This window comes from Artemia sp. Qi Xiang Cuo, chromosome 5, assembly GCF_049724085.1.
Source record: "Artemia sp. Qi Xiang Cuo chromosome 5, ASM4972408v1, whole genome shotgun sequence".
NCBI classification, from domain to species: Eukaryota; Metazoa; Arthropoda; class Branchiopoda; order Anostraca; family Artemiidae; genus Artemia; species Artemia sp. Qi Xiang Cuo.
In genome coordinates, this window is record NC_142798.1 from 83190872 (window position 1) to 83215281 (window position 24410).

Below are 24410 nucleotides of genomic sequence, written 5' to 3' on the forward strand. Positions count from 1 at the left end.
ACATCATGGTTGCGGCGTTAGACGCAACCATGTAAAGATCGAATGATATTAACTGTTTAGTTAATAAGTGTAATTACTAATCAAATTTGAAGTTCAAGTTGGTGTTCAAATAATGATGAGAAAATGGGTAGTTAGCTATATACCAAAAAGGCTGAAACGGTTTTTGTATCAATTTTCAGTAGCCTTTTCTTATTTTATATTTTTTACTGTGAATGTCCGAAATACCTTTTTTTCTCCTTTGATTTAGTCAGCGTTGCCAGTCAACTTTTTCAGTTTTATGCAAAGTTTGATGATGACAGGTTAGGTTTTTAACATATTTCCGATATTTATAACCAATTTAAACTAACTTAACTTTTATCATTATAGCCTACATAAGACCCAATAAGATGACTCGCAAAGCTTCTTCTATATAAGAAGAAAATTCCTCGAATTAATTTATCTTTCTTTTTAGGTGTAAGAAATATAACGTCCCGATCGAAAAGATTTATAACAAGACCCAACGTGACAAATTTCAATGGGCAATAGACATGGCCGGTCCAGAATATGTGTTCTAACGTTATCGTCCTATTAGGCTGTTATTGAATTGAATTATAAATAAGTAGGTCACGGGACCTTGAATTGTTTAGGCTAATGGCGACTCTGGCGCTTCAGCAGGTCGATCTAATTTAAAATATTGAGTGTTGTGTTCAGTGGGGGATGCAAAGCTAGTTCATTGGTTTGAAGAATGAACGATTGAATTATTAAAAACTATAAACTATTGAAAAATAACATTAATCGAGTTATTGAAAAATTAAATATTTTGGAAAATAAATTCGCTTCACCTATTGAAAGGGAAATTAATTTTCACCAACTTTTTGAATATATTTTTTAATTAAAAAGCTAAGATTTAAGGAATGAATCTTAAACTATTTTCCCGAGAAATACATGCTTCACATTCATGTAAAACAACTCGATACCAGCAAGAAAACTTCAAAAAAAATATTGAATGAATTTAAATTATTACTGCTTAGGATTACGCTTGGTTAACCGTGTGCTATCTCACGATATGAAAAAAAATTGTTATTAAATACGAAAAAAACCAGCAAAGTTAACATTCTGATAGTAAAAATGGACTAATAATTGAGAAAAAAAAAAATCAATATTTCATCGGGATGTCGTTTGACATAAACATTGATTTACAAATTACAGCGATTTATATTCTTTTAAGTATTTATAATTTTTGATGTTAACAGCTAGGTATGCAAATCAAATCATTTTTTTGAAGATTAGTTCAAGGCGACTCCTAATTAATATTCGTATCTTTAAACATAGAGTAAACAGTAACATATGATCAACGATAGTCAGTATGTTACATATCCTATTAAAAGTCTCGTTATGCTCGTCAATGAACAGGTTTTCCATACAGAACTCAACTGGCAAAAAATGCGAAGCATATATGCTTTGACTAGTATTTACTTTGCACTGCTCCTCATCCTGAATATTTTTTAGTGCAAAGCTTTAGATAAAACTTTGGTGCCAGAAAAGTTCTTAAATCGTTTCAACTATTTAACTATAGACTTATTGCCCTGAGCTCCAAAGATGGTTGAACAACCCCTAGTTAGGATTATTTTTTTTTACATCTTAATCAAGGGCACCAATTGGGGGAGGGGCAGGGGGGCAATTTCACCCCTGAAAATTTTAAAAATCTTTTTTGGTATTTTCCTTAAAGAAAATCGAAGAAACCCCAAAATGCCCCCCCCCCCCAGATTTGGAATAATATTTTTTTGCATCTTCATAAAAAACGAAACAATCCCTGCCCCCTTCTATATTTTTGTGAATTGGTGCCCCTGATTTTAATTTTGAGTGCTAGATTATGTATGGTGATCGTTGGTTTCTATCTGGCATTGATCCTTGCCAATTTTTTTTGTATAATTTGGTTTTTATACAAAATTTTATCAAAGGAATTAAAGAACCATCTTGAAAACTGTCTTTATTGCATTTACTTATTAGGCAAAAAGATCTAGTAGGATTTATCGAGAAAACGTCCAATAGACCTTCCTGCAATTGTTGCTGAATTGTCAGTGCGCCTTGATAGAAAGTGGTGTCTTGTGATCGTTTTAAACCGATGATGGGCTTTCTCCACTGAAAAAGCAACAACAATTAATTAAAACAAGCTCTATTGAGCCCGGAGTATATTGGGCAACGATTGATATCTATCCGACATTGATCCTTGCCAAATCATTTATTTGCTTATCAGGTTCGTGTCAACCAAAATCTCTTTTAACAGAGTTCATTTCTATGCAGCATTTGTCCAAGGAATTAAAGAACTGTCTCGATACCAGTCTTTATTATTATTAAATAAAAAAGGTCTTTTTTCAACTGTCAGTAAAGAGCAAAATTAAAACTTAAAACAAACAGAAATTATTCCATATATGAAGGGGCTGTCCCCTCTTCAACCCCTTGCTCTTTGCGCTAAATTTCTTCAGTACTTTAAAAAATTTTCTTGTTCCAATTCAACTTTCCTTGTGTTTCAGCAGTGGTTCTTAAAGAAGTGGCAAAAAGTCAAACTTTTGAGTAAAGAAGGGGTGGGCAGCCTTCCTCGTACAGGGAATGGTTTTTGTTTATTTTAAGTTTTAATGTTGCTCCTTATTTTCGATTGAAATAACTTTTATTTATTTAATTTATGATCGTTATGATTTCCACAATCCCCCGATTCCTTGGTGTTAAATTATATTTATCAATAGTTGTAAATTGATAGGTAGCGTCTTGTTTTTCTGTTTGAGAATTAATAAGCTGGATTATATTTGAAATTTTGGACAATTTGAATATTTCGTCAAAATTTCCGTGAAAATTTTGTTATGTTTAACAAGTCTTTAACAATATTTTTATTGCAGAATTTTAGGTAGACGGAGAGGGATACGCTAATATGAATGGAAATCCCGCCTGACTTTTGGTCCTCTACGCGAATGAAGCCCTTGCGACCTCTTCAATAGGGTTCTCGGATATTTAAAAACTTTGTTACATGTGGAACATTGTATGTAAATATGAAAAGAGAAATACTACCATTCAAATCGCTGAAAACAAAGTTCCTGTTAGCATTTGTCAACACCCCTTCCCTCCCCCAAGAAATTCCCTGACGAGGTTCAAGATTCCCAGCATTTTCTTTTCTACTTATGGGCCGGTAGGCATGTGAACCTAGTAGTTTACACTATGTAGAAAGAAAAATTGTCGCAATGGGAGGGAGACTGTCTTCCCCCCTCCTCACAAACAAAGGTATAAGACTTGAAAAAAAAAATATTCTCAGGAATCAAAAGGAGTTGGGCATCAATTTCACCCCCCCCCCTTTACAAAACTCATTCTTTATTTGTTTGAAGGCTCAATGAGAGTTCGGATATTTGGGTATTGAAATGCACTCTTGAGGCATTGATACCCCCCCCCCCCTAATGAATGATCCACCGCCCCTCCTTTGTAATAGCTGATGTGCAGTTACACATCATTGTATATGATTTTTTGAAATATGAAGCAAATCAGTTTAGTTAACTGAAGCTTTAAAATAAATGGCAGAAATATTTTTTTGTAATAATAAGAGAGGTATCACCCCGTAGCACCTTTATTCAGACTTGGTCTAAATGAATGGAGATGAGATATTAATTCCTACCCCGTCTCACCCCCTTTTGCATTTATTTGGAGGCTCATGGAGGGCCAGACAATTCGCGCATTGAAACGAGCTCTATTAGGCATGCGACCCCCCTTTCCCCACCTACACAAAAACCGGCCACCCCTCCTTCCTAATAGCTGATATGCAATTATCATTAAACAAAATCCTGTGAAAAATCAAATGAATAAGCTTAGTTAAATCAAGCATCAAGATAAATGTCAATATTAACTATTTGTCTTGTATGGACTATCTCATTTTTCGTGAAGGAATGCGCCACCGTGGGGTATTACTTCCTCTACAACTGGAAAGCTCAATACATAGTTTTTCCACAACTATAAATCGAAACTTTTTATTGGCTATCTCAGAATTTTCGATCGGCAGCAACTTGGTCTTCTTTTGGCCAAAATTGTATTTTGGCGCCACAAGATGACAGAAAATACCACTTTCCCGTGGCACAATTTTTGGTCACTAAAAAAGACACTAGTTTTTAATTTCCGTTCGAATGAATCCTTTCCCAATCTTCTGAGAAACATCCATTCGATACAATCACCCATGAGGAAATCAAAGATCAAACAAAGAAATGAACACGAATGTCTGATCTCTTTTCTGAAAAAAAAAACATAGGTTCCGGTTCTCTGATATGCTGAGCCTAGTGGTGTGATTTTCATTAAGATAACTTGCCTCTTCGGAGGTGTTTTTCCCCTTTTTCGAAAATCATGCACATTTTCTCAAACTCGTAGCCTTTGATGGTAACATTAAACTTATGAATCTATATACGTATTTGGAATCAGCATAAAAAGTCAATCGTTTTAAGGTGACCGTTGTTATCAATTTCTTTTTTTAAAGTTTCACTTACTATTTGCCCGAGTTGCTCCTTACTTACAGTTCTTTCTCACGGAGTGTTTTATTAATTTTGGTTGCTTTGTCAGTGGAATAGCCTCAGTTGCAAGCGATGTCATGCAATCATAGGCCTATTCCACTGACAAAACAACACAAGTTAATTGCAATAATCTCTAGTGAACGCGGAGTATATTAGATGACTAAATAAAAAAAAAAAAAAAAATTCAACTGAAAGTAAAGAGCAACTTTAAACCTAAAAACGAACAGAAATTATACCGTATATGAAGGAAGTTGCCTCCTCCTCAACACCTCGCTGTTTACGCTAAAGTTTTTTAGTTTTTTTGAAAAAAGCTTCTTAATGCTCTAATTAAACGAACATAGTGTTCCAGGAATTATTCAAAAAGAATTGGGACAAAATTGTACTTTCAGTTGAAAAAAACACTTTAAAAAGTGTTTTATTTAAATTCTAATAATTTTTTTTAACAATCCCAGGAAATCTGGTCTCCCCTCCACGGAGAAATACCCTCCCCAGGGATGTATCCTCTAGACAATTCAATCCCGGTGAAAATTTACCCAGGCAATTTTCCTTAACAACTCCACACGTAAAATTGAGACGGAAAGGAGGAAGCAAGAAATATAAAAATAATTTTGTGTAGGAATTCTGGCAAATTCCCCAGTGTATAATTTCCTTTCACAAGTTCACCCCCTGGAAACTTCTCTTTCCATGGAACGTTCCTTCGTGAAAAAAAAAGACCAGCAGAAAATTAGTCTTCCCACCCTAAAATGTATGCATGCTTCGCAATAATAAATACCATGCGTAAACAATGGGCAATTTTTATAAATGTGGGATGGGGCTGTTGGGTGGGGGTCATATTACATCCAAAGGCATAATTATTGGAGCTTCCAACTATGATCAACAAAATGGCTATCTAAAAAATTTAATCGGGCGATTTTGGAGAAAAAGGGATGGGGCCTAGTTGCCCTCCAATCTTTTTGGTCACTTAATAAGGGCTATAGAACTTTTAATTTCCGTTTGAATGAGCTCTCGCACGATGTTCTAGGACCACTGGGTCGGTACGACCCCCCCCCCCCCAAAAAAAAACAACAAACGCGCATCCGTGATCTTTCTTCTGGCAAAAATTACAAAATTTTACATTTTTCCAGATAGAAGCTTAAAATCTCTACAATAGGGTTATCTGATACGCTGAATCTGATGGTATAATTTTCATTAAGATTCTATGACTTCTGGGGATTTTCCCTGCTGTTTTCGAAATCAAGGCAAATGTTCTCAGGCTCGTAACCCTTGATGGGTAAAACTAATCTTAATGAAACTTGTATATTTGAAATCAATAAAAATCTAATTCTGTTGATATTATATTAGTATCAAAATTCCGTTTTTTAGAGTTTCGGTTACTATTGAGCCGGGTCCCTCCTTACTTACAGTTCGTAACCACGAATTGTTTGACTATTGATTTCGGTCTGGCATTGATCCTTACCAAATAATTCATTTGCTAACCAAATTCATGTCACCCAAATCTATTTTTTAATATAGTTGGCATTTATGCAAACTTTATCAACGGAATTAAAGAACTGTCTCGATACCAGTCTGTATTATTATTTTTTTTATTATCTGTTTATTTAATTACATAATGAAGTAGAATTGGAGTCTCATTATCCCCGTAGCACAGTAATTAAGTAGGGGTGGCACGGTAGGTTGAGTAGAGTTGACATAGATCAATACGTTCTGTTTAAATATTATTCTTGATTGCAAGATTATTTGGTAATTGTTGGTTTCTATCTTTTTTTTCTTTTTTCTTTTTTATAGAGAAATCACTTTATTTACATAAATATTTATAAACTTCCAGAAGCCTGGTCACCCAGGCTTGTCAGGCACTATCTCCTTTCAACTTAACATCCTCACACCTTTAAAAAAAGAAAAAAAAAAGACAGGACACCTTGCTCACTCAATTCCCGACGGGTACCATTAATATTCACTACCAATCCTCATACTGTTTGCCACTACTTGAGGTAAAAAAAAAACAAAAAAAAACAAAAACACATATTAATCAAAATCATAACAAAAATATCATATTTTTTAATATATTAAATTTTTTTTTTTTTTTAGAAATATCATCATCACCATGGCCATGATATTTATGCAAACGAAATAAAGAACTATCTTGCAATCCTTATTAATATTATTTCTCACCAAAACTATGCAAGGAGGATTTCTCGAGAAAAGCAATGTAGCTCAATATGTTGTAATATTTTGGGCATATATTGACAATCATCAGTATAATATTTAGAAATCCGAAGCTATTGTTTCAAATATATAAACTTCAAAATCAAAATGCGTTAAGTAAATATTTCACAAATGGCGGACAAGCTACACCTTGTTGTAAGTAAGAGTAGAGCACGGAAATCCAATCTGTGCGATTCGAAGACTGAGGCATCTGCTACCTCCAATTTTTATCAAAAGAGTTATACCTTGAATCCGTGAAAGGAATACCACCTTGAAACATGTCTTCATTAATATTTTTTTTTTTAACTGGATTAACTTTTGTATTATTCCAGTAGACTTTTTCGAACTGGACATGCTAATTTTTTTTTTAATCCACATATAGGTAGGCTTTTTCGAGCAATAGGTAATAGCAATAGTTTGATATTATTCACCGTCGTCGTAGCAGCTCAATATGTCAAGCTGCTAGGAATATATATATCAATTTTCTTGACAATTTGTGACGACAATGCTTGCCAATATGTCAAGTTGCTATTGAACTATCTGTATATATCAGGCCATATTTGATGTTGTGGGACTTCTTGAATCAGACACGATATATTTTCGTACCCAAAATAAAAGGTGCGTGTCACGTATTCTATAATAGTGTGAAAAGGTTGCTTTATGCCTATCACGGAGGCCGGTTTTGTATGGAAAAAGTATAGACTATACAAGTATACTGTCTACTTTTATATCATTCGAATAAACATATATCTTCAGAATGTATATAAAAACGTATCTTAAAACTAAAAAGTAACAATAAAAAGAAAATTAACAAAATTTGAGACTACATGTATTTTCCCAGGACGGGTGGCCTGAACTCCTAATTAAAGTAAAACGAGGACAAGACAGAAAGAAAATAAACCCGACTATCTCAACTCCTATTTTTAACAAGGCCTTATTATCGAAAAAGGTATTATTTCTCTAGATCAGATTCGCGAGGGATTTTTTTAAACTTTACACCACATCACGATGCTTGCTTGCAAACCTTGTATGCAGAAAAAAGTCAAACTTTCAAGAGAAAAAAAAAACATATTTTAGAACCTCGATATTCGCCCTGAATAAACATAATGTATTAGAAAAAATCAAGTTTTGTCATCAAGTTTAAATCACAAAAATAGATTTAAATACTGATAAGCTGACGATCTGTGCGGAATATTAACCAACATGTACACGCATGTCTTAGATTAAAACCAAGTGCGAGTTTTTTTTCTTATTTGACAATGTATCTTTGATTAATGCCACAATTTGTTTATTTCCCAGCATTATTTAAAAAAAGATCAGAAATTAAATATAAAAAAAAACAAGTTTTCCAACTGAAAATAAGGAGTAATACCAAATCGTAAAAAACGAACAGAAACTGTTACGCGAATGATTGGATTCACCCCCCTAGTCAGTACCTCACTCTTTGAGCAAAATATTTTTTAGTACTTTCATAAAAGCTATTTATTCTAAATAACGGCCTTTGTGATTAAGAGTTCATTTTTAAAGAATTGGAACAAAATTCCAACTTTAGCTTAAATAGCGAGGTATTGACTAGTAGGCGAGCCCCTTAATATACGTATGAAATATATATGAATATGAAAGCCCTTTCCGCGGGTTAACTCGTAAACAACGTGTATTCATTAGTATTAAAAACGTTCGCAAGTAAAATTAAACAATTTTTTAGGAAGCCATTCATCCAAATAAAACTAAAGTTAATATGCAAATTGCGTTGTAATTGCTTATGTACGGTGAGCCAAAATCAAAACCTGCATTAATTCAAAAACGTTCAAAAATTAAATATAAAAAAAAAACCAGTTTTTTTTAACTCAAAGTAGGAGCGACGTCAAAACTTAAAACGAACAAAAATGATTTCAAATATGAAAGGGGCTGTCCCCTCCTCAACGTCTCGCTCTTTACGCTAAAGTTTGACTTTCTCACAACTCTTATTTTTTTAGACAATAAAAAACTTTAGCGTAACGAGCGAGGCGTTGAAGAGGGGACAGCCCCTTTCATATACGGAATAATTTCTGTTCGTCTTAAGTTTTAACGTCGTTCCTTACTTTCAGTTAAAAAAAACTTGTTTTTTTTTTATTTAATTCAAGATAGGTAGTAAGGTATTTGCCATCAATAAAGAAATGACGCTTAGAGAAAGAGTTGGCTCAATATGACGTTATTCGGCGTCAACAGTTTTACAAGTTGCTCAAACTGCAATTGCTCAAAACAAGTTCTAATTTTGCAGGATTGACCATCTAAATACTTTGGGAATAAAAGAACACAGTTTAGTACAGGTGCTTTATTTAAAAAATAAATTCCGATACACAAAAAAATATCCGATAAAAACTCCTAGTAAACATTATCGTATATATGACAAATAAAATTGATGACATAAGGATGGAAATTTTGATCATCATACACCACGGTGCTATCCTAAAATAAAACCCATTCCATTTTAACAAATAATCTGATAAACACGTTAAAATTCAGATGAGGCGGCATTCAATGTAAAACCTAGAAACAATGGTAAACCTGTAACCATGGAAACCAATGGAAACAATGGACAACAATGGTTAAACCTAGAAATAAAACCTTCGAATATGAAATTTTTTTCTCTCCAAACTGCGAAATATTTAAAATTCAAAGAGCAATAAATTATATTTTCCTACTTGTTGACAAGTTTTGCAGCGAACTCTAAAAACGAAAAATTGAATTATTTCCTAATTCGACTTGCGAAGAATTAGCGAAGAGGTATTTCAATACCTAGAACTGCGCATCTGCTAAAATTCTAATGTAGAGCATCTACAAAATTGTCAGCTATTTCGTTTCTGTTACAGAGTCTGAAGTGAACACACAATTATTTGTCAAGCATTATTAAAATACATTTCTTTAAAAGCTTACAGGCGAGAATTGTGCCATTTTGGGATGTATCAGGGACCCGTAAATCTTTTCCCGGCCTTTTTCTTTGGCTTATTGTTTCAGTTTCATCTAATATTACCGAAAGTTACTTAATGCTCATTACAGTTAGGAAATTGGTATTTAACATTACGTAATAAATGTTAATTACGTTAAGGAAGATTTAAGGGAAATAGGAACTTCTTGGGACTTTTTAAAGAGGGAAACTTTGAATAGATAGGGTTGGAAGAAGAGGGTGCGTAGCTGTGTTGGCCTCAGGTGTATTCGTGCTGCAGTGAATTGTGAGTAGTTGTAGTAACAGTTAATTAAACAACCAAAATTGAACATTGGATAGTTTTTATGGACTAATTCATTTGAAGCTTAACTATATTTTTCAGATGAATTTCGATTTCATTAGTTGCGTTTTTATCGTAAGTACAGCGCTTATTTACTATAAATTATTAGAGAACTTAAAATTCTTCAGATAAATTTTCCAAACGGTTATACCCTATGTAAATTCACGTCCACCAGAGGCTTCCAGCCTTCTCCTTAATTAATAAAATCTATTAAAATTTATTTTCAAATATTTCAAATATTTGCAGAAAACATACTTCATAACAAATCACCTTAACATAAAAATAAAAAGCGGGACCGTTAAAAAAAAACAACAAAAAAAACGTTAGTCATTAATTTATAATTAATCTCTTTGGGTCAAGTAGTCTATGAAAAGCAGATACTCACAAATCTTATTCAGTCGATTGATATAAAATCTGGCAAAGCTCCAAGCGATGGCCTCGACAAAGCTTCTTCATCACCAGTTCCAACACCAACTGCTGCCATGGAATGATCTTGGGCAATTTCCCCTTTCATAACTTGTATCTTTTTCAATAGCCGGGCCCTCATTGATGTCAATTCACTAGACAGCTTATCTTCATCTTTTTTGCCACTTTGGTCGAAGTATCTTTCGGCGGAAATTGGTTCCTGGTATTTGGTTCTGACTATTTTCCTTATGGGTACAGTTTTGGGTTTTCTGAAAACTTTGATGTGCTTCAGGGGGCATTTGTGACCTTGGGAACATTTTCCTGTTGACTTGAATTCTATGCAAATATTTTCGTGCCTTCGACTGCACTAAAATTAATGACAAAACAGAAAAGATCATTAAGCCTATAAGAGAACAACAGAGCAATGGTTTCCCAGCCCCTATCATAAGAGTATGGATAACTTATGAGTAAAAACTGTCACAAGAGTTGTAAAAGAAAAACAATCAACGGCTTCTAGCATCTGGCGATTTTTTTATACCCAAAACTGCCACATACTTACTCGTTTTCAGGTCCTTTAAAATACAGGGCAGGTTAAAGAAAGCTGTATCCCCCCCCCCCAGTAGATCTACAAAAATATTCACAAATCAACTTAGCCCTACTTTGTGTCGGCTAGATTTTGACCTAAAATGATTCTTGAATAATTTACAGAGAAATACGCACTCCAAGTGGCGCTATTAGTTTTCAGGTTTGCCAGATCATGAAAATGTAAAGGGGAGGGGCAAGGATTTTTTTTCACTTTTTTAAATGAAGATACAAAAAAAAGGTAAATTTAAAAATATAGAGGGGAGCCTATTCATGAAAATGTAAGGGGGAAGGACAGGGAGTTTTTTTCACTTTTTTAATGAGGACACAAAAAAGAATAATTTCAAAAATCTGGAGGGGGAGTGCCAATTTTTTTTCAATGAAAATACCAGAAGAAGCTAATTTTTCAGAATCTAGGGGGATAACGGAATTTAGAGGACAGTTTTCCGTGACCCCTTCCCCCAATTGGCACCCCTAGTAGTTTTTGATCCCCCTCTACCTATGTTAATTCGCCAAAGAATCGACTCTTAGAAGTTTCTCATACTCTTAGCCCCTATTTACAAAAATATCAAATTCCATATCTTTCACAAAAAGAATGATCTCGGTGCTTGTTTGTTGTGTTGCGGGGATAACACTATATTTTTCATCTCTTTTTTCCTATTCCAACGAGTCAGGTCTATTGAAAGAAAACGGTAAGGGCCTAACCTCGAAGTTCCAACAGGAATGTAGACCTCATGCCGGACTGATGAATATGATATTGCATTTGGAAAATGGGTATAATTCTTTACCGATTCTTCTGTTCAAAGACCGTACATTACTAAGAAAGACGAATAAAAATAGTATGCAATAATAAACACAATGAAGAGAGAGAGAGAAAGAGGTAGAAAGAGATAGAGAGAGATAGAGAGAGAGAGAGAGAGAGAGAGAGAGAGAGAGAGAGAGAGAGAGAGAGAGAGACAGAGAGAGAGAGAGAGAGAGAGAGAGAGAGAGAGAGAGTGACCCGGTTCTACATTGACTATCAACTCTTTTAAGACAAAAATACTAATAAAGTCCAGTAAAACAAGACGTTAAGTTGCTAATTTGTTACTATTTTCTTACATATTGCGAGACGCATTTCAAGAATTTACGTTAATTTAAATAAAATCTTCAAAAAAAATCTGTACAATCTAGACAAATTCGTAATTTTTTTAAAACGTAATCTTTAGTATTACAAAATCATTTTTTTATACGTATTCTGCAATATGAAAACACCAAAAAAAATTTATGTGAAAGAATAAACTTTAAGAGGTATAAGCCCATATATTTGAAACATATGCCAAAGAAGGCTTTCTCCCAACACTTAAAGATATTGGTGTAAAAACAAAAAGAGCGACTAAGAACAGAATAGAATAAAGAGAATACTAGGGATAAATTAATAAAAACAAAATGGTGTAAGCTGTTGAACTGCAACATTCAAGAGAACATACTTGCTCAATTTAAGGTGCGTGTCCACCCTGATTTGCCTGAGCTTCTTTGAAAAGAAACTCTAATATTCTAAATAAAATACAAAGGTAAAAAGATGCATATAGATTAAATGTAAAACTATTGAAATCACAAGCGATATTTTAAGCGGATTTAGATTAGACAGTCTTTGAAACACTAAAATGGTTTGATAAAAATTTAAAATCATTCAAGCTTTAGACAATATTTTAAAGTTCTGTTTAAAAAAAAATCGTTTTTTTTTATTTTGATGTGCATCAGGGGAATTTTTGACCTTTGGAACATTCTCCTGCAGACTTGAATTCCATAAAAATATATATATTCATGCCTTTGATTGCACTAAAAAGACAAAAACTGAAAAAAGTAATAGATAAGACAAGAAGTAAAAATATTCTGTAAAAAACTAAAAAAACGAGTAAAAAACTGAATGAAGAGGAAGAATCCAAAGAAAGCCGAACCCAAAAAAAATGGTCAAATGTGTTAGAATTGACAGAATTAAAATCGATGAGAAAACAGAATAAATCTGATATTACTAAGAAAGACAATAAAGAATCAAACAAAATTATAAAATAGTAAAAATACTGAATAAAATAGAAAAAATGCTCCAATGATTTCTTTATGACTGATTAAACAACAAGGTGATAAAAGTAACATTCGTTTAATAAGTGTAAAATTTCCTATTTTTTTTTTTTTTTTATAAATTTAAAATAAAAACAATTTGTTGTATTTATTTATTGAAAAAGCCGTCAAAGTAACACAAAACAAGACCGAGCAGGTAAAAAAGACGAAAAGGAACAAACAACAATAATTAAAATAAACGAGAAAACAAAACATGGATCTAAAAATATGAAATGAAAAAAGAATTGCAATTAAAATCACTGAATCAGCAGATGGGGCCAGTTGGATAAATCAACTTTTTTGTTGTGCTTCGCTATCCCTCTAGCGACGACAACGTCAGAATCAGTGATTTTGAATTTGGCAGTTACTTGCGTATTCCCGCACGCAGGCAGATGAAGTAAATATTATGCGAAATGAAAATGCATTGATCGAATTTTTCCTGGTCAGTTTTAGTGAGAAGTTTCCATAAAAGAGTAGCACACAGTTTTTGAGGAAGAGCGACAGCGTTGTATAAACTTCCTAGAAGTGGCCGGTTGAATTGGAGAGTGCACGATACGATAGAGCCGTAAGATGATGAAATTCGTTGTTTAGAAGTTTTTGAGTGTGGCGGATTAACGAACCTATGGATTCGTCATATCTAACAACAAGTTAAAATGACATCATTTTTTACACTAATCCAGAAAAAGGCTTATGCAAGTTTTACCTCTCGCTCAGACTACCTGTCTTGGCTTTGTCTCCAATTGGTCAATGGCTTGATGGCAACCTGATTTTAATTGAACCCAGTCTTTGATTTTTGAATTAAAATCAAGTTAGGTTAGGCTAGATGGATAAGGTGGTCAACGGGCTGGACAGAGCTAGGACCGAGGGATACTGTAGGAAAATAGGAGTCCATTTTCCAATTAAGCAGGACGATATCCGATTTTGAAGAGCTAAACTGAAGTCAAACTTTTTAATATTCAGCTTCTAGGATTTCGAAATTTCGGCTATACTCTGAAGAGTTTGGCTAAGTTTCAGGATGTTGTTCAGATAACATAGCAAAGACAGGTTATTTTCTCTTTCCAGTAAAGCTTTAATAAATACAAAATAATGTCATGTTAAAGGTGAAGGGCAACTGACGGTAAAAAAAGTTTTACAAAAACAAAAGAGTTATCGCTTAGCTGCCTTTTTTCACCTCATCCATAATAATCTTCCAAGTATAACACATAAACATGCAAGTTCTTACCTACCTTACCCCCACCCCCCCAATACAGTCAGATAGTGCATTCCCCTAAAATATAATACAAAATGAGTATCTTTTACAGTCAGAGATAAGCCATTTACAAATTAGTGTCTTTGAGCTATGCAGTAAATAAACAATCTTTACCACACTCCATACTACTGGGGAGTACCAACCTGGCTTTCGACTAAAATTCAATCATTGATCAAATTCTTTCCCTGCACTTACTAATGGAACGATACATCGAGCTTAATAGAGAGCTCTATCAACTACTTATTGATTTTTTACAAGCCTTTGACCTTATTTGTAACAAAGGCTAGTGGCATACTAAAAGACAACGGTATCCTAGATGAAAATGTCAGAAAAATTAACTAAGTAAATTGATTAATATTAATATTGAATTAACTAAGTATTGACTAAATAAAAACCAAATATTGACTACTGATGGGTTCTCTCATGAATTCTTGACAAGCTCCGGAGTCCTCCATTGATACATCCTCTCCTCAGACTTGTTCAACCTTTTTCTGCATGTCATCCTCTCCCTGATGCATGCCGAGTATGGGGCATATATAGGTGTATGCTGATGATACTGATCAGTTAGCTATGACCTCCACAGACAGGCAGAAAGCATCTGCAAGTACCGAAACCGTTTGAGGCGCATATTAATATAAATAAACTACAGTCGTGATTACGCCCTGTCAGGACACCTCAAACTATCCACCTATAGTAATTGATGATAAGCAAGTGGAAATAGTGGACCGATTCCATTACCTCGGCAGCCTATTACCGGCTGAGAATTGCCAGACGTGAGACGCCGCCTGGCTCTGGCCAGCTTTGGTTTCAGACGGATCTTAAAGGAAATCCAGCCACCCTTCAAACCGCCTAAAAAATTCACCTCTTTAAAAGCCTAATCATACTCATTGCCCTGTAGCCGAAAACGGATGCACACTTTTCGGATTCGAAATGAGACGTCTCCACCGGAAAGCGAAGATTAAATATATTGACTGCAATAAATCAAGAAGTCAGTTGAAGACTAAAGTCACCAGACACGATCATGTGCAAAGTTAAAAGACAGCAAATGCGCTGGCTCGAGCACGTCAAGAGAATAGATCCTGTTTACCTATCCAAGATGTCACTGGAGAGACAATTGAAGGACGTCGACCGCAGAAAAGATATCGCAAGAGGTGATTGATAACTTTGACCAACAGCGTAATATTGATCAGACAGAGCAACATATCGAATTTGGGTGAATATAATTTTGAAAGGAGCGGCCCTGAAACATCTCAAAAGGAGGTATGGGACTTAAATAAATACCACTTTCTATGCGAGGTCTTTCAAATTAAAATAATGAAGGGATTCACCCTCCAACCTCCTTTTCTAAGGACTAAATATGCAAAATGGGTGCTGTGGGCGGGACAACTTCCCTTTTGTAGCACAATTATTTCGATTGCATAATGCTGTCTTCAACACCTTTCAACACCCACCAACCTGCTTTCCAAAGTTCCCAAAATTATAATCTAACAATTTAGTTTATTATTACAGTGATTATTTTTCTTTGAAAATAAACGTGCAAATTCTTACCTTATCACCCAAAAGACACTTTCCAGAGATAAAGCTTAAACAAATTGGTGTATGTGAGCCATGTTTAACGTGAGGAAATGGACACTCCTTACCAAGACGACATCTCCCTTCCAAGAAATACTGACAAGTAGGCATCATTTTCTTCCTATAAGATAGGAAACTTACTTACCTTTGTCTTTTTTAAATGATACTGAGTAACTATTGTACTACATCAGCATTAATAAACAAGCAAAAAAAACAACAAAAAAAAACAAAAAAAAACGTAGTTTTAACGTCACATATACTTGCTTATTTTACATTGATTCGCTTTTGTCATTATATATTGCCGTTCATTTCAGCTAGGCTACAATTTTAGCAATAAAAATTTCTTATCTTTTCACATTTTAGTCATTATTGCATTACAGTATTACCAATACTTTACGTGTATGCTAATGAAAGAGAAAATGCAATTCCTAGAAGATAAAACAAACAAAAGTAGTGATTATTATGATAATAAATAATGTTTATAACTTTTTACAATAATTACAAATAATACAAAATTACAATAATACAGAGTAGTGGGAAAAGAGCCCTATATCTAGGGATAAAAGGAGAAACAAAAATTCAATATAAAAGACGAAATAGAGAATAAGCGAATATGAAATCTTAGTTCTACCCATTATTTAAGGAGGTTTAAGAGATAAACATGTTAGAATCAAAATTTAACAATAGGCTTAAAATAAAACTCAAGTTAGTGGTATCCAGCCCACCAGCCCATTTTTGGGGAGAAGGGGTCAAGACTAGATTATTTTTATAGACTCAAATACCCATTTGTCAATTTCTCTAATTCACATAGCGCGTTTCTGTTAGTTCTCAGAAAGAGAAAGAGAGAGAGAGAGAGAGAGAGAGAGAGAGAGAGAGAGAGAGAGAGAGAGAGAGAGAGAGAGAGAGAGAGAGAGAGAGAGAGAGAGAGAGAGAGAGAGAGAGAGAGAGAGAGAGAGAGAGAGAGAGAGAGAGAGAGAGAGAGAGAGAGAGAGAGAGAGAGAGAGAGAGAGAGAGAGAGAGAGAGAGAGAGAGAGAGAGAGAGAGAGAGAGAGAGAGAGAGAGAGAGAGAGAGAGAGAGAGAGAGAGAGAGAGAGAGAGAGAGAGAGAGAGAGAGAGAGAGAGAGAGAGAGAGAGAGAGAGAGAGAGAGAGAGAGAGAGAGAGAGAGAGAGAGAGCGAGAGAGAGTTGTTATTCTTTTATTTCAGTGGGGTGCATTTTGCATCATAACAATGCCCCAGTGCGCAAATCAATAGGAGCCTGTAAATTTTGAAAATAAACAAACAAAAAAACTATCAATTACGTCAATGGAACACCTACTCAATATGTCAGAACTAGCTCCATGCATAGCATATTCCAAGTCCATAGATAATCAGTAAAACACGTTTTGGTAAGAGAACAAAACAATAAATTAAAACCAAATTATTCTACTTACGCCTCCATCTTTGATATTGAGTGACTATATGCACATTGATTACTTTCCTGTTTTGAACATTTACCAAATTTTGCTAAAAACATACAGGGGAGTGTTCCTTTTTTCTTTAAAGAGGATAGGGTTGCCAGGCTTCGATTCCTTGCGCGACTATAAAGTAAAAAAGAACACTATCAACTTTTTTTTTCGCTAGATGGAGTAAGCCTTACAGTAAGAACTCTTTTGACTATATGGTGATATATCCACAATAAACAAAGATTGCAAAAACACTCAGAACTACTCTGTTTCCAGGTACAGTACAAAAACCGACAGCACAAGCACAATTTTAGTTGTACAAAATGTAAGTAATTGAAGTTAAAGGGGAGAAAATAGACCTACTAAAATCATATAAAAATATCCAATAATTGACAAGGACCACAAATACAAACAACCCCATTGCATATTGGATAGTTTTTGTTTGTGGATCATTTTGAGGAACTTAGCTTTAAGTTTTGAGAAACAAGGATGCATATGGTCAATATGCATCTGATATCCTTAACAATGTTAGATTATTTTGAGGAGCTTAGCTTTTAGTTATGAGAAACAAGGATGCATATGGTAAAACTACATCTGATATCCTCAGGAATATTATATCAGTTTTAGGAGTTTAGCTTTTAGTTTTGAGAAACAAGATGTTGCTCTTAACTTTTATCAATTTTATAATTGGAAAAGAGCCAGAACAAACTCACTGGGAGCAATGATTCAAACCCGCCAGTGACAACACCTCCTCTGTCAGGGAGAGACGACCTTTGACTTAAATACAGACAAGAAACTGGCACAGCTTTGTTCTGTGTTGGCCTCCGGTACATTTGATCTGCGACGACTTATTATTTTTGCAGTTTTTTAATGACAATATAGCTATTAGGGAGGTGGAAGGTGGTATAAAACGGTTCTTATTCAAAGGAGGTTTTTAAGAGGCCACTAGCCACTTTGGTTCTCGATCATAAAAATTGAAAATCTTCATGTGACCCCTGTTCAAATAATGTGCGACAAAACAGCCTTTTGAGCGTTAATCAAGTCACTTTACAGTTCAGTCTTGGCTCGTTTTGTACTATATGGCAAAAACACAATAGCTTGAATTGGACCGGTTTTACACCAAATCAAGAATTGACTAGTTTTAGCACCGAAAAGCCATATACTGAGCTTCCCAGCTAAAGAGGTTGTAATACCCCAGAGTAGCACATTCGTCGCTAAAGAATTACGTAGTTCATGCAGAATAAACGGTTCAATTTCTATCTTTCAACAAGCCTTCAGGTAAACATAGAATAGGTAGAAATATCTTCTAACGTCCCTTAATTTGGATTAAGCCAAAAAATGGGTGCTGCGGTGCAGGGGCGTCCCGAGGCTCGTTTTATTCGGGGGGCGATCTTCGTAAGTTTTGCCAAATCGCTACCTGATTTATGCCGAATTTTCTGCAGAAATAAAGAATTTCCCTAAATTCCGGCCGATTTTGCAAAATTCCTACCGAAATTTTCGCCGTCGGCGAAAATTTTACCGAATGTCAAAAACGTTGGGGGGGGGAGGCCCTCGGGACGCCCCTGCTGCGAGATGATAGTTCCTCTCCTATTACAATCAGGGGATTTCCCAGGAAGGAGGAGGGATGCTCTAAAACAAAATGTATTTTCTTCAATGGTAAAGATCACCATCTAGTAGTATCAAGTACTAATCTAAACCTGAAATTTAGGAAGGGCAAGTACATTCCGGGTAGCTATGACGTTGGTAGGCTCCAGGATGAGAATTTGAGAGAAATTTTGCAGGATCAGTTGAATACCAAAATGAAGAGTATAAAATTTGACAATGTAGAAGATGGATGAAATAATTTTAGAGAAATAGTTTGTTAAGTCACTGAGTGTCTTAGCGAACAAAGTTAAAAAGTGTGGACTTCCCAAACTCACTTTTGGCTTTTAAAATAGCACTGGAATTTCAATCTACAATCATATGAGCCCCCTACCAAGCTTCAAAGACCACCTATTCTGTACGAAGAAACATTTTTTAGACACATTGCTCTACTATGCTTGAAAAATTTAATTTGAAAAACGCTATCTTTTCATGTTCATTTATTATATCAAATTCCGGGTATTCCTAAATATGAGGTGTCAGGCACCTCCAATTCTCCAATAAAGTTGAACTTTTATACAGCAATGCTTTGAGAATCGGGCCTCGTTTAAGTGTATCTTCTTAAATCAATTAATTGCTAATTAATTGAGACACGAGTTCAACTTTTTCCACAATAGCTTAGACATCTAAAAATGGATGTGTCCTGTTAAAAAAACATTTATCCTCCTTAGCATCCACACTGTACGCTGAATTCAAACAGATTGCTCTAATGGGCCTAAAGGGACACTTTTTGCACTCACGGGGACACGTAGGCTACTGCATAAGGACAAATTCGCCACCCCACCATAGTATTGTCTCAGAAACTAAAAGGTTTCAAATGATTGCTGAATAGCATTTTGACCCTATTGGGTCAAATTGAACCCTAGTGAAAACTGTTGTTTTACAGCACATATAACAGAGATTGGCATTTTGCAGTGGAACAATCTCTTTTCTTATTAAAAAAAAAAAAAAAAAAAAAAAAAAAAAATAAATAGAAATTTTAATTTCTGTTCGAACAGCCCCTCTAAAAATATCCCCCAGAAAAGAAAACTACTTAAACGTATTTTTATAGATGTCAGCTTATTTTTTTAATAAGATTTTGGGAAATTGCGTGGTCTATCGTGTTCCTTTTAGAGGTGTATCCAACCCTTTAATTGAAAGCAATCAATTTTCGCATATATTGAATCAGCATAAAAAGATGATTATTCTGATATATACATTTTATCTAAATTCTGTTTTTAAGGGGTACATTTTTTATTGACTTGGACCACTTTATCAGGAGTGGATTGACAATGTATGTACAGGTATATACAGAATAAATAAATTTCTACTCACGTGACAACAGCTATTGAAGAGTTCACTTGGACTACTTTTGGTACATCAACAGATTTGATCCTCTTCAGTTGACAGGCAGAAACAGAATACAACACATTTCCTTTCCGAATCATTTTATTACTCATTTGTCTACTTCCTTGAGCTAAATTTGGCTTGGACACAGAAAGTTTTCTAAGTCTAGTACGTGAAACACTGTACCTCAAAGCACCCTTGTTTACTACCTTGGGGGATTTATGGATGAACTTCAATTGCCTAGAACGATGAGCTAAGTCCTTTTTGAAAGCAGACAAATGTGGCGTTATTGTTGGTCTTATCATTTTGTACCTACTAATCACAGATAAAGAATTTGGACTTTTCTTGGAAACACTGCTTCTTCTTTGAGGAGTGCGTACTATCTTGTATTTAGACACTCTTGGTATTTGCCTCTTTATATTAAGGGGAATTCTTTGAGGTGTACGTACTATCTTGTATTTAGATATACTTGGTTTTGTCTTCTTTATATCAAGGGGCAATTCTTGAGCAGCCGAAAATACTTTTTTTCTCTCATTCTTACAAGCACTAGACTTAACTATGCTATTTTTAATACCCAGAGCTTTTACTACCCTCGGCATTGTTGTCAATTTAAATTCTCTTAAAGATTTTGCACTTTTAAGGCTTGAAGTGTTCACCAATCTATACTTTGACAATAAATTTGTGTGTGGATTCTGAGTCAGCAATGGTGGACTGGGTATTTTTGTTGATGCTTCTTCAAATTGACCATCAGACTGGTGATTCACTTTGGCTACCGCACTGTATGCTTCAGGGATTGGCTTGTCTTTCCTTACTAGTTTGTAACGACTAGCTGCAGTTACAGGACGACAGGCACTAGCCAGGGTTGTCTGAACTTGTTGCTTTTTAGCTACAAGCTTACTGTCCCTTTTGACAATTTTGTACCTAGTATTTACCCCTCTACCAAAAGAGTTTTGTCTCACACGGGAAAGTGAAACTGAGCTAGCTTCTTTCTTAAAATTGAAATCTCTAATTTTTTTACTTGCTTTTGATGTATTTATAGTCAAGTCCCTATTTTTGCTAATCACGTTTGATTTATTAAGCAAACTTTGCTCAATTTGATTCTCCTTAGAAGAGTCAACTGATGATTGACCCATAGACTCTGAGCTCATGCTGACTAGAGCTGCTTGAAAAGCCCTTCTTTCTTCCTGAGTAAAAGATTGAAACTTCTTATCATTCACGTAAGCCTTCCTCTGTCTATATACTCCTTTATCTCCAAATGATGAAGAGATGAAATTATTCTGTGTTTCTAAGCCATTTGAAGATGTAATGTGCACATTCTCTAACATCAGCTCAGGGGGCAGTGATTTTGAGCTCCTGGTGACAATAGCTTCTTGGAAAGCCCTTCTTTGCTCCTCAGAAATTGACTGAAACTTTTTGTTATTTATATAAGCCTTCCTTGGTCTATGTGCCTCTTTCACTTCAGATGGTGAATTCGGTGCCATTTCTTGGTGATTTTCAAGCAATTCCATATTTTCTGATTCAGGCGGTGGCGGAGGGGGTTGTATTAATTGGTAATTCCAGTTTGGTACAGTGTTCTGACAATGTGAATATGATACATTTTGAAATAGATGCAAGGGATTATGTTGCCAATGCTGAACATAATATGGGTTATTTTGGCAATAATTTATTTCTGGCATAACATCTATAGAAGGGTGGCTTTGTAACGAATTGTGATCATGAGAAGAATGGTTCTCAGAAATAAATTTCGGATTGATGTAGATCCTTGAGGGTGCCTTCTTTGCGTCAGGAGGAGACATTAGCATTGTAAACCTTGAAATAAAAGACAAAGACATATAGTAAGATAATCACTTGAGTGTTACGGTTATGCACAAAGTGTTGACGTGAGACTGTAATTGACAAAAGGTAATAATCTAAAAAAAAAAGGTTTTCGCTCACATACTGTAACACAGTAAGGTCAGATAGGGTCTGACAGCCCAGACGTTTTCTGTGATACTAATTCTAAATAATGGTATTTGACTGTGAATCTGACAAAATATTCTTAAATTAAATACCTAATCAAGTTAATCAAGTACTATGCTTGTCACCATTTTTAGCTAAAAATAACATGCAGTTATATGTTCTAATGAAAACAGCAATTAAAGAGGGGCGTATCCGGGTTTGAGTCTTGTTGATGCTGGTTCTTTGGTTTGGAACGCGGGTCAATGGTGTAAGTCTGTAAGCTCAACCAGAGTCGATCCAGCTCTAAATAGGTGCCTGGAAAAGTCTTGGGGGGGGGACACGGGAAGCATCGGATGATTCTCCCCCAACAACGCATTGCACTCTCGGCTGAAGGCAGAAAATCTGGAGATCAGTACCTGCGCTATGCAGACCATCGGTCAGCATGCAAAAACTTTTAAGTAAGTATATTTAATTAAAGAAAAAAATTAACTAGGTATTCACATATACATTTGATAAGACAGCACAAACAATTGCGTATGCAGGGAAACGGCAGAAATTTATCCAAGGGGAGAGGACAGCAAGCACTTTTCCTGGAATGGGGGCTAAAGAACAAAAATCAAGGCTCATATTTCCGCCCACAAATGTAGTAAAATATTGCATTTTTAGTATACTTTCGATTTCGGAGTGGGAGGAGGGGCAGGGGGGCTGAAACAACTCGCTGCCTTATTCATTTGGTTTCTGTAGGTGCCAAAATGTGTTTGCAACATTTAATAAAGACAGTTTTTTTCCATTTAAATATACATATGTTTTCGAAAGCTACATCTTCAAGGGTTGGCAATTTGCCTCTTAAGATGTCAAGCCTGATCAAAAAGAAAAAAATGTATGTACGAAGGATGTATCCAATTAATCAAAACATTGCAAACAATTCCAAATTCTCACTTAGACTGCAATCACTTTTCTAGACAAAGGTTTGTTACAATGGTTGGTTAATTATCTGAAGCAAACATATTTCACCATTATATTAAAGCCAACTCACAATCTCAGCTCTATTTAATATTAGTTCAGATAAACATCGAAAAAATGGTTTCAAAGAAAAATAAACAGCAATCTGCTTTTGCATATATTTGCAACATCTATGGATCCAGTAGGAGATCCCATTCACCTCTTTGAAATTCCAGGATTAATTTCACTGATTATTGGATGATTCTAACTATATTCCAAAAACAAATCTGCCACTTGATAACAATCAGCATGCTGCTAGTAATAATGGCGTCTATTTAGGATCATTATCATCAACCTATAAATTGTGACTTCCAAATTATGTGAAAGGGAACAATTTATAAGAGCATCAAATGATATATGGATTTTAAATTGATGGCAATAGTTTCTTGGTCTCCTAGAATCTTGATCCATTGAGTTGCATTCAAAGAGAACAAGTTGAGTATTGTTCAAAGTCTAATGGCAATTTCTGCCCAGAGGGGAGTGGTGGATTCCCCATTTAAAAAGATAAACATTAAGCAAAATAGTTCCAGCTTTTTGCTTAAAATAGAGCATACTAAAATTCTTAGACTTGAAAGGAGGATGCACAAAACCCGTTGCCAAAGCAATACTAAAACCTAAACGAAGCAACAATTAAGTAATATATCAAGTCAAACTTACAACAAGCGGAAATTACTATGAATGGAGTAATGAAACGTAAATCGAACAGAAATTAAAATGAATGGTCAACAAAAACTTAAAAAAAAAACAAGTTGCTACTAGTAAGAGTGGGGCTACTGACAGACTATATGGCGCACTGACATGACAAATGTATGAAGCTCTAGAGGCTAGTGTGTCATGAGGCTTACACCTCTTCAAATAAACTAAAACGCTTGTGCATCATTTGTGCTTTACAGAAAAAATGTGCTTCAAACAGTGGGTTTTTATTGGTCAAACATCAACAAAATAATACGCCAATTGATTTTCTTTACATTTGAGAGAGAAGGGAAGAAAAGGAATTGACTAAAATTTACTTTATAAAGAGCAGTGAGACTAGATTGATTAATGCCATTATTTATGTTCAAATCAGAGATTCTGGTCTAGCAACGTCTAGAGCTAATTTACAGCTGAAACTTTGGAAAGGTAACTATCTTCCAGGTATTTATGACGTTGATAGACTCCAGGATGCGAATT

At 34.9% G+C, this 24410-nt stretch overlaps 2 protein-coding genes across 7 annotated transcripts in view; one reads left to right on the forward strand and one right to left on the reverse strand.

Moving 5' to 3' along the window:
* The window catches only part of Top1 (DNA topoisomerase 1), a 72585-nt gene extending 71450 nt beyond the window's left edge, over nt 1–1135 (forward strand). The window contains exon 15 of the mRNA XM_089089992.1: nt 452–1135. Within this exon, the coding sequence (XP_088946118.1) occupies nt 452–554 (103 nt within the window). The 3' untranslated portion in view covers nt 555–1135. The remainder of the gene's footprint in view (nt 1–451) is intronic.
* Nucleotides 1136–1273: 138 nt separating this feature from the next.
* Nucleotides 1274–24410, reverse strand: part of LOC148952635 (uncharacterized) — a 40192-nt gene continuing 17055 nt past the window's right edge. For 4 of the 6 annotated variants that reach the window (XM_089089998.1, XM_089089996.1, XM_089089993.1 and 1 more), the window contains exons 2-5: nt 20289–22109; nt 17322–17468; nt 15867–16011; nt 9028–10757 (exon numbers count right to left, since the gene is read on the reverse strand). In XM_089089998.1, coding sequence (XP_088946124.1) covers nt 10380–10757; nt 15867–16011; nt 17322–17468; nt 20289–22102 — 2484 coding nt within the window. In that variant the 5' untranslated portion in view covers nt 22103–22109 and the 3' untranslated portion in view covers nt 9028–10379. Of the gene's footprint in view, nt 2122–4008; nt 4106–9027; nt 10758–15866; nt 16012–17321; nt 17469–20288; nt 22110–24410 lie in introns of those variants that run through there. The other 2 variants (XM_089089994.1, XM_089089995.1) reach the window with 2 other exon arrangements.